Source organism: Cottoperca gobio, chromosome 11, assembly GCF_900634415.1.
Source record: "Cottoperca gobio chromosome 11, fCotGob3.1, whole genome shotgun sequence".
Lineage (NCBI taxonomy): Eukaryota > Metazoa > Chordata > Actinopteri > Perciformes > Bovichtidae > Cottoperca > Cottoperca gobio.
In genome coordinates, this window is record NC_041365.1 from 11,403,003 (window position 1) to 11,412,436 (window position 9,434).

The following is a 9,434-nucleotide window of genomic DNA, read 5'->3' on the forward strand; positions in this document are numbered from 1 at the left end:
ACAAGAAATGTTACCATAATTTGTTTACAACCAAATATTTCTACATTTCACAGTATTATTTTGTGTTTGTGTGCAGGAGCAGCCGCTGGGTGGTCCGAGGATCAAACATGTGTGTCGGGCAGCAGCAGTGGCTTTGGGGCAACCCCGTGCCATGGTGCCAGACGACATCCCCAGACTCAGCGCCCTGCCACTTCATGAGAGAGAGGGCATTACCTTTTCTCCCGCAGCAGAAGGTACGGTGCATCTACATGTGTTGTTTTTAAGTAAAATGTTTACCAGAGATGGTGCATTTTGCATCGCACGATGTCTGTGCAATGATTTTAATTGAGGTTTAATAAGAAAGCAACTGATGCTTTACATCAGTGCAGTCGTCGTTATGATGACCATGACATGAAGGAAATAAATGTAATGTGCTAACGGATGTGCTAAATGAGTTCATTCAATGTTAAATACATTTTCTCTGGTTAGGATATGGTTAAACTTGAAATGTCCAAAAACAAAGAACAAAGAACGCAAACGACAGAACTCAACCAAAGAGGACTTAATCACTTTAGTAACTTGAAAAGGCCTCAGAAAGTATTAAAGTTTGTGTTGTCTGCTATAGGCAGTAATGTTATAAAATGTAAAAATTTTTATATTCCAACCTTCTTTTGAGGTTTTTAAATGAAGATGTGAATGTCTGTTGTCATATTTTAGGACGTCATCATCCTAAAAATATTTTTAGATTTTTTTTATTTTTCTATAAATGTAATTTATGATGCTTTTCGATTGCTGCAACACTATCTCGTTAATACAACTGCGTGCCTTTTTTGACCGCAGTGAAAATGTTGTTTTTGAATGGCTAAATGCCAACAGATTGAAGCAGAATATTTTGTTAGATAAAAACATGTGAATTTTTGGAAATGATTACATTTAGGCTTTACAACGCTCTGGAGTCACACCGGACGGCAACCTGCCCGACCCTTCTTGAAATACGGACCATGTCTTGTTTACCGGGCTCTATACAACCAATGTGATGAAGAAGTTTACTTTTTTTAAATAGAAGGATATGTGGACATCTATTTTCAATATCGATAGGCTACAGTTCAAATTGTTTTCACTCGACATTATGACGAGAGATTTAAATATGTCGGATTTCAGCATCAATTGTTGCTACTGTGCAGTCGGAGTTATTTGGCCCTGGAATATTCAGCATTACTACATCATTCACAGATTGGTTGTAAAAAAGAAAGAAAATTAGATCAGCTTGATACTGTATGTGTATAGCCGTGCTCTCAGGTAGGTTAACTGTTTTTCAATCCAATTGCTCCAAAATGCTTCAGTAGCGTTGTCCAAACTTAAATGCATTTCTGCCAGTTGTTTTTTGGCAAATCTGCTCTGCTAATATTTTATAATGAAAACCTTCACCAGCTAAAATATTATTTCAAACTGGCATAGTTAAGCTTCTGCAGTTATAAACAAACAACGTAAAAAAAAAAAAATGATTACACAATTTAAAAAAAGAATTATAAAAATTCTAACGTAACCTGCTAAGCGCAAACAAAAACAAAACTGCTTTTTTAGCTCAATGTAGTTGTAACTAAGATATTTGCCAGCAAAAATATCTTTTGTCACACACAGATTAGCCACCGCTGTTGGAAAGCTTTACCCAATACTGGTCGAGTGAGCATCACTCAGTATGAGGTGAGGAAGTGCCGTTTGACAAGTAGACTCACTGCCCTGAATTTTGTCTCCTAATGAACACATCTAGTGCTGTTGGGAAACACGGATCCTTACACAATGTTATTCCAGCTACATTATTCATTTAAAATGATGACAGTCATTTATTTTGGATGAAGTTGCTTTGTGCCAGATGGCATTAAAATACTACCACTGGGGCATGCCAGAGGTTGTCAAAGGAATTAGTAGTTTTCAAATCTAAAAATGTCAGGTAGGGGGGATTTCCACCAGCAATGGATTTGTCAGAAACTCCTCATGTGTTCGACCAGTCACCTAACTTTATTCTAAAGTGACTCTTGCTTAATTCCAACACTTCAGGCAGCCAGTAGTAACTTGTAGCTGTAGAAAACAGACAAAAAACTGTATCTGAGTATTACTGTAAGCACCTTCAATCACAGCAGTTAGACCTGTAATGTCTCCTGTAATGTCTCCTGTAATGTCTCCTGCAGACTGAATAGTAAGTTTTTGGCATCCAAAGATGTCGACCCCACATAACATATACTTAATGTTTGAACTGTATATTGTGGCTCTTTCACCCATCCTCTCTGTCTCTCGCTTGCAGATGTGGCAGATGATGACGATGATGATCAGGGCAGGGCTCAGTGGGTTGTCTCTAAGGAACACTTCCAGCGGAGGAGGAGGGGCAGAGGGAGGGGGAGGGGCCACATGTTCAGAAAGAGGAAGACCCTGACTCTAAATGCACCCGGGGGAATCCGTGCCCGACGCTGTGGATGCTGCAGAGGCTGTTTGATAGCGGAGGACTGCGCAGAGTGTGTAAACTGCCTCGATAAGCCCAAATTCGGAGGCCCCAACACCAAGCGGCAGTGTTGCGTGTAAGTTAAAATAATCACATATTCAGGTAGTTCACGGATACAGGTTGGTGAATAGAAACATTATACGGTGCAAGATTTCTATGTTGCATGGGCATTTCTCACACAGTACAAGTCAAATTTTTAGCAAATGTTTTGGAGATATTGGAACAGAAGGATCTCGAGAGCTGACAGTACAAATACATTTTTGCAAGTTTTGCAGACTTCATTTAACATTTATTTGGGCAGACGTCCAGTGAAGAAGTGCCTCAACATTGAACCATGTAAACGCTTATCCAACTCTTATGTCAATCACATGTACTTTTGTGATTACCTTAAATTCACACAATGGAAAGTCAGCACACACAACTAAAGGCTGATTTTATAATGACAAAAGGTAAGTATTGGGGAAAAAAGTACTGACATGGAGTGACAAAGTTGCGTTTAGAGTGCTTATTCAGGTCTAAAATGTTTCAGTAAGAGGTGCTTAAAATACTGTCTACCTTCTAGGTTAAGCATTTTTGTAGATGAAACATAAAAATACTTTTTATTTATTTCCAGTAAAACATATTAAACAACTCAGTTAATGAAGGCGAGTCCAAATTAAAACACATTCAAGATGTCTACCACTTTACTTTACTCCCTTTAACAATATATATTTACCTTTTTACTGTTTCTTCTGCTCCCAGATATAGGAAATGCGATCGGATTGAGAAAGCGAGGATGGACCGCATCATCAAACCATTGAAACGTACGTCTCTAATTAAATGCTCCTGCATCATTTTTTTTTATCCCTGAGTGAATATTTATTTTTCAAACTCATTTTCTAGAACTAATATTCAACAACATATCCAAATAAGTATTTTATTTACAACATTAATCACGGGGCTCCCTTTTCTCAGTCCGGGCAAGGCGTTTTTCTGCCTCCGTGACAAGCAGTGAAGATAAAAACTGGAGTTTTGAAGGAGCGGGAGAGGGAGCGGGAGAGGGATCGTCCTCGATGGCGCCTGGAGTCAGGAAACATTCCCTGCGTAACATCACGCCACGCTCTTACAGCAGCCTGCTGAAGTCTGAATCTGAGGAAGAAGAGGGAGAAGAAGAAACATATAAGGCAGATAGATCGTCAGTCAAGCCAACTGTAGCTGCTGCTATCAAGCAAGGTAACTAAAGCTCTGTTTATGTGACCAGGTCAAATTAGCTCTCCCTCATCTTGGAAAGCCATTTCCAATGCAAACATCTTCTTGACTACAGTTTCCACTGGTCTTAGTCACAAAGTAAATGTGACATAATGTAAACTTGATCAACTTAAAGGGATAGTTTGGAAGTGGGGTTGTATGAGGTACTTATCCGTCAGTATCACTGACAGTACATAAGGGTCAGCACGCCCCAAGTGTGAAAACACAGACACGAGAACCGGCACCGGAGCAAAGCAATGTGCTGCTGTGGACAGGGGCAGCAGCAAAATGTATTTTAGGCCACTTTTTTAAAGAAAGGACCACCGAAAAAAAAATCTATCGGGTTAAGTGTAAGCTATATTTAGAATATTTTCAACTCTTTACCTTGCTGTCAGACGGCCCTTTCCGACGTGGAAGTGAAGCCGCTATCTATGCTCTCTTCAAAGCCGCCAGACTCCATTGGAGGAAAGAAACTGTAATTTTACCCCGCAGCACGGGGTAAATATACACTTAAAGTGATGGCTATATTTAGCGTGCCGACTACCATCTACTGTAGGTGAACCACTGACTGGATATGTACCTCGTACTATGCCTTTGATACATTAAATCAGTGGTTCCCAAACTTTCCAAGGCACACCAAAGACCAAGCCAAATCTCAAGGCACACCTGTGTTCTTATCCGTGCAAAATCCCCTCTAACATATAGTATCACTGTTATCACTCTGTGAATTTGTTTTTAGCCTAGTCCTTGTAAACTAGCTATTCTCCTTCACACTAGCCTTTGATGTGTAACATTCTAATATTTCCCACCATGCGCAAATGGCTAAAACGATCTGTTTTTCTTCTTTTGGAGAACTCGTTCCTCAAGATGGCGAAACACTGCCACACCCTCCAACTGAGGCAGTGAAGCCTCGCCGGCTGTTCTCCAGAGGAGCTGGGAGCAAACAAAGAGCTTACAAGGTAAATCCAGCAGATTTCTCTCCTTGTGTTCCACCTGATCAAACCTGGGTCAAATTGTATTTTTGAAAATGTTTTTGCTTCCATTGGTAGTCTGTTACATTTCCAATTTCCAAAGATAAAAAAAAAACATTGTTCATTTATTGTCAAACAAATTATGTCAGTTTAAGTTAAGTGATTAAATGTCTCTGAATAATCACGATTGAGACAACAAACACAAATATTTCCAAGTATCACTTTGCCCAGGTTAGGTTTTTCTCATTTTAATTTAACCATCTGTGTTGGAATGAGTGAGTCTAATCTTTCAAATTCAGCCGTGCTAATCTTCTGTTTCTGACTTCTAGTTTCTTCCTTTATATTAAACACCTTGCACGTACTTAATCCTCACGTTTTATACATTATAGATGAGATAAGATGTGAAAATAATTTGTGTAAAATGCAGCTCATTTCTCTGTCCAGACTCGAGGTGTTGGAATATAATCTGTATCTTAAAGGGCCAGTGTGTAGGATTTAGTTGCATCTAGATGTGAAGTTGAAGATGGCAACCAACTGAATAACGTTCACTGTTTAGCCTCAGATGATTACACACTAATGAAAACATAGTAATATATATTATATTACATTCCTGTCTAAATCCTACACACTGGTTCTTTCACTGGAAGGAAAAACTTGTTTAAATAACCGTTTTTTTTTTTTATATAATATATTTTATGACTACGCTGATCATCAGTATAACTGATCAGTAAAATCCACGATCGCTTTCTAACATCACTAATTTCAATGTTAATATGTTTTTTATATATAACTTGAGTTGAAGATGAAGCATAAATCTAGCTTATGCTTTATAGTTGGCAATGTACATTTGACTTCTTCAAATCAAACAAACTTGTGATTTAGGAACACTTTGCTGATCCACTTTCAAAACTCCGTCTTAAAATAATTGCACATGACTTTGCTTTTTTTATACCTTTTTTTTATCTGCATTGCTTGAATCCTCTGACATCCTTCATTAGAAATTCTCCTATATTTATGTATAGTCGCATGCTTCCCATTGTTGAGTTTATCTCTGTGTTTGTTGTTTGCATATAGGTTATGCTGGACTTGTCATGTTATGTACCCATGCATATACACACACAAAAAACTGTGCATACATGTTAGAATGTGAAACCTCATGCGACTACCTGCTGCTTCTCTTTGACTCATTGGTTTGTGCTGCCACAAGCCAATAACTCCATCTTCCTCCTCCTCCTTCACACACCAGCAACAAAGAAAGCCAGCATATATTGAAAACCAGAATTAAGAAGAAGCAAGTACACAAAATCAAAAACATGTGGTTTATATAAATGGCATTGTAAACAAAGCGACAAGTGGCTTTTCCTGGTTTCTCCTAATTCATGGGCTTTTGTTAGCTGCAGATATGTCCAAAGAGTTCAGTAGAGTGTAGGATCTTTTGCAGAATGTAAACCGCTATGAGATGGTACGATGGTGCAGGCTTAGAACTTTTTTTTAAATAAAAAGGAAACTTATAAACACGCATGCACTTTAGAAAATGCACTTTTAAATTAGGGCTGTACCGAATGTGCTTTCTTTTACATTCGAAGTTTCTATTGGATTTTTCAAAAATAAGCTTTAAATGTCTTTCGACATATTTTATGACACCCTCACACTGCATATTGCACAGGGAAGGTAGACAGAGCCTTCACTGAAAGTAACAAACTGAGAGAACAACATGCTATCTTAATGTGAATTCTTTCTTTGTGTTGTAGGTATAAAACCAGCTCTAACCTTTACTCCGAATCAACCTCATATCTGTATTTCCAAGTGTAGTGATAGAGAGGTGTAACTTTATAATTCAAAATATATATAATTTCTAAAATCAACGTGGAACAATTTCTCTCATGCATTCTGCCTATTTGCATTGTACCGCTTACACATCAGAGATGCCAGCCCTTTTTAATGACTCTAAACATAACAGCTATTAGTGTCGATTAGTGTTTATAGCGCATCGACTAGGTTTGTTTTTGTGATTATCTAGTCTTTGAACTGGAGACATACACACTTAACTTGTGTGTACGTCTACTTTAAGCCACACCTTTGTGTGTTATCTCTACTGCTGCTGAATGCATTTGCTAAATCTTCTTTACGTTTTCTTACCTCACCTCTTATTCCTGGCTAACGTTCTCAAAGCACTCCTCCTTTTCTGTCATCTTGGCTGCTGCCGGTCGCCGCCTCTGCATGTCACTAGTATTCGTGTCACTTTGGAACCTTTCGTGCTGGTTGGCTTAGGCAGTCCCCTCCTCCACAGGAACAGGAGAACACGGAGGAGACGGAGCCCAGAGATACTTTACCAGAAACCAGCCCATCCAGATGCCCAATGCCGAAGCTGCAGCAGCTACAAATACACTTACACCGTCTGCCTGATTTTATCCTGCAGTCTTTCCTGTATTTGCCCAAGCAGCGTACCCAGTGTCCGGATCAGTGTGCTGCACAGACTCATCAAATATTGTCCCAGCTAATAACCCAGCTTCCTAATTCCCATTCATCACATTCCACACCACAGGGTCCTCCAGAACTGTCACAGCCTGTAACGCATCCCGCTTCTCCACCTTCCCCACATCCCATAACAGACCCTACTCAGAAATATTTGCTGTTACGTTTGCACCGTTTGCCTCGGGCTGTGGTGCAGTCATCCTTGGATTTGCACAAATATCTATCAACCTCTCAACAAGAACAACATCCCCAGTCCACTATGCACTCAGCTCTGACAGAGGTTTCGTCAAAGTTGTGTTTTGATGATGCTCCAGAGTCTGAGGTGCAGTCCCCAGATGTTTTGACTGAGACTCACAGAGCTAACAAAGATAAAACTGTTCAAGTGCTCCCACAGACTGTCGATCCACACACAGAGTTACACACAGAGGGTACGCAGGAGGACAGCCGAGCGGATCAGCCTGAAAAGGAGGAGGACGGCTCTGTAAAAGCAACGGTGCTGCAAAACTGTCCAACAACTGACACACACTATGTCCTTCGTTCCCAGAATCCTGCAGAGTGTGCGTCAGTGAACACCCTGACTGGGTTAACTAATGGGTTTCCCCAAAAGGGCCTGTTGCAGAACAAGTACAAGATTCGTGTAGACTTCAAGGTGAGTGTTTGCTCTAATGTTATGGGATTATAAAGCTGATTATTTACGCAAGTTTTATTTACATTAATGTTCTCAACTGATCGCTTTCCTCTTGCTTTCTTGCATTGTGTCTACCAGGAGGACTGTGCTGTCCAGAACGTGTGGCTAATGGGCGGCCTGAGCGTCCTTACGTCTGTCCCTACTACACCACAACCTGTCTGTCTGCTCTGCGCCAGTAAAGGACGGCATGAGGTCATTTTTTACCAGAGTTAGAAGAGTGTTACTGATAATAACAACGGTGTTCTGAGAAATAATGCAGTTCGATGCGTTCACATTTTACACTTCATATCTCCAATTCTATGTTTGCTTAAAGATCCCCAAAACTCAAATGTTTTATTCTTATGTTTATTTCCCCTAAAATGTCTGACCTTTACTAGACGGTCTTGTATCTGTATCAGAAAATCTGAGATTCAAACGTAATCCTGGGTAAACTAGATTAGGTACGTCGCAAATTCAAAACAGCCAATCGCTGTCTAATACGCCATAATGGACGGGGAAACACCACCGACATAGAAACTGTAACCTCCAGCGCAGAGTGGACTTGTTAGTACAGAGAGCGAGAGTTTGCATTAGCATAGTGAAAGTTTAGACGGCAAACATGGTAAAGTACAGTTTTTGGATATTAACCCGACCCTGGAACTTTGCTGTGGAGCTCCATCTGATGGATACTGCTCAACCTAGCGCGGTTAGCGGTGGACGGGGCGTAACTTTCTCAATGAGGGCGAACGCTTGTAGTTTGTGTGTGCCTCCCAGTTCCCTTTCAGAGTTATTTTGTGGGAAACTCATGTTAAACAAAAATGGCAGAGTATTTTCTTTTACATACTTTACAATGTGTCTGGAAGCAGACTTTGTGTTTTAGTGCTCTGCAGTGCCAATAATAACGTTTTTGTTTTCCACTTCCATCAGATGATATTCTGCCAGATCTGCTGTGAGCCTTTCCACAGTTTCTGCCTCTCACCAGAGGAGCGCCCCCAGGAAGAGAACAAGGAAAACTGGTGCTGCAGGCGCTGCAAATTCTGTCACGTGTGTGGCCGTCGAAGCAAAAACACAAAGGTATGCAACACGGCATCACTTGCATTTTTTTTAGTCCATAGACCCTATGTATTTTTCCTTGCTAAAATAAATCCTCTGGTTGACAAAATGCAGTCTCATGTTTATCTAAAGTTTTCAGATGCGAACCTATCCTTTAAATTGTGTTACATTCTCTCAACCACACAAGTAGTATGAATAACAAAATATTTTATTTCTTTGCAAATCATACATGCACATTCATTCTTTTGGAGTTCATTTTGCGATCTAGAATCTAGAAATATAAATGTATAGATGGAAAATGCGTAACATGATCATTTTCTGTTTTAAATTTCGATTTTCACCTTCATATCTATTTTAAAACTATCTTTCAGCATCAGTGTCTCAAGATGTTATGGTAATAGCATCATATTGCTTTTATAAGATTATTTGCATATTTGCAAATTTAAGAGTGATGACATGCTGATCAAATATTTACGCCATCAATTAACTCCTAATTAAAGCACTTTTCTGTTTTTTTCTCTCCTAGCCAGTGTTGCAGTGCAGGAGATGCCAAACCTCCTACCAC

The 9,434-nt window shown here is 39.7% G+C and overlaps 1 protein-coding gene across 1 annotated transcript in view; it reads left to right on the forward strand.

Moving 5' to 3' along the window:
* Positions 1-9,434, forward strand: part of kmt2ba (lysine (K)-specific methyltransferase 2Ba) — a 33,414-nt gene that overhangs the window by 7,268 nt on the left and 16,712 nt on the right. The window contains exons 5-13 of the mRNA XM_029443712.1: positions 77-233; positions 2,282-2,552; positions 3,218-3,279; positions 3,431-3,688; positions 4,556-4,662; positions 6,965-7,798; positions 7,916-8,029; positions 8,744-8,890; positions 9,396-9,434. The exon at positions 9,396-9,434 is cut by the window's right edge and continues 54 nt beyond it. Of these exons, the coding sequence (XP_029299572.1) occupies positions 77-233; positions 2,282-2,552; positions 3,218-3,279; positions 3,431-3,688; positions 4,556-4,662; positions 6,965-7,798; positions 7,916-8,029; positions 8,744-8,890; positions 9,396-9,434 (1,989 nt within the window). The remainder of the gene's footprint in view (positions 1-76; positions 234-2,281; positions 2,553-3,217; positions 3,280-3,430; positions 3,689-4,555; positions 4,663-6,964; positions 7,799-7,915; positions 8,030-8,743; positions 8,891-9,395) is intronic.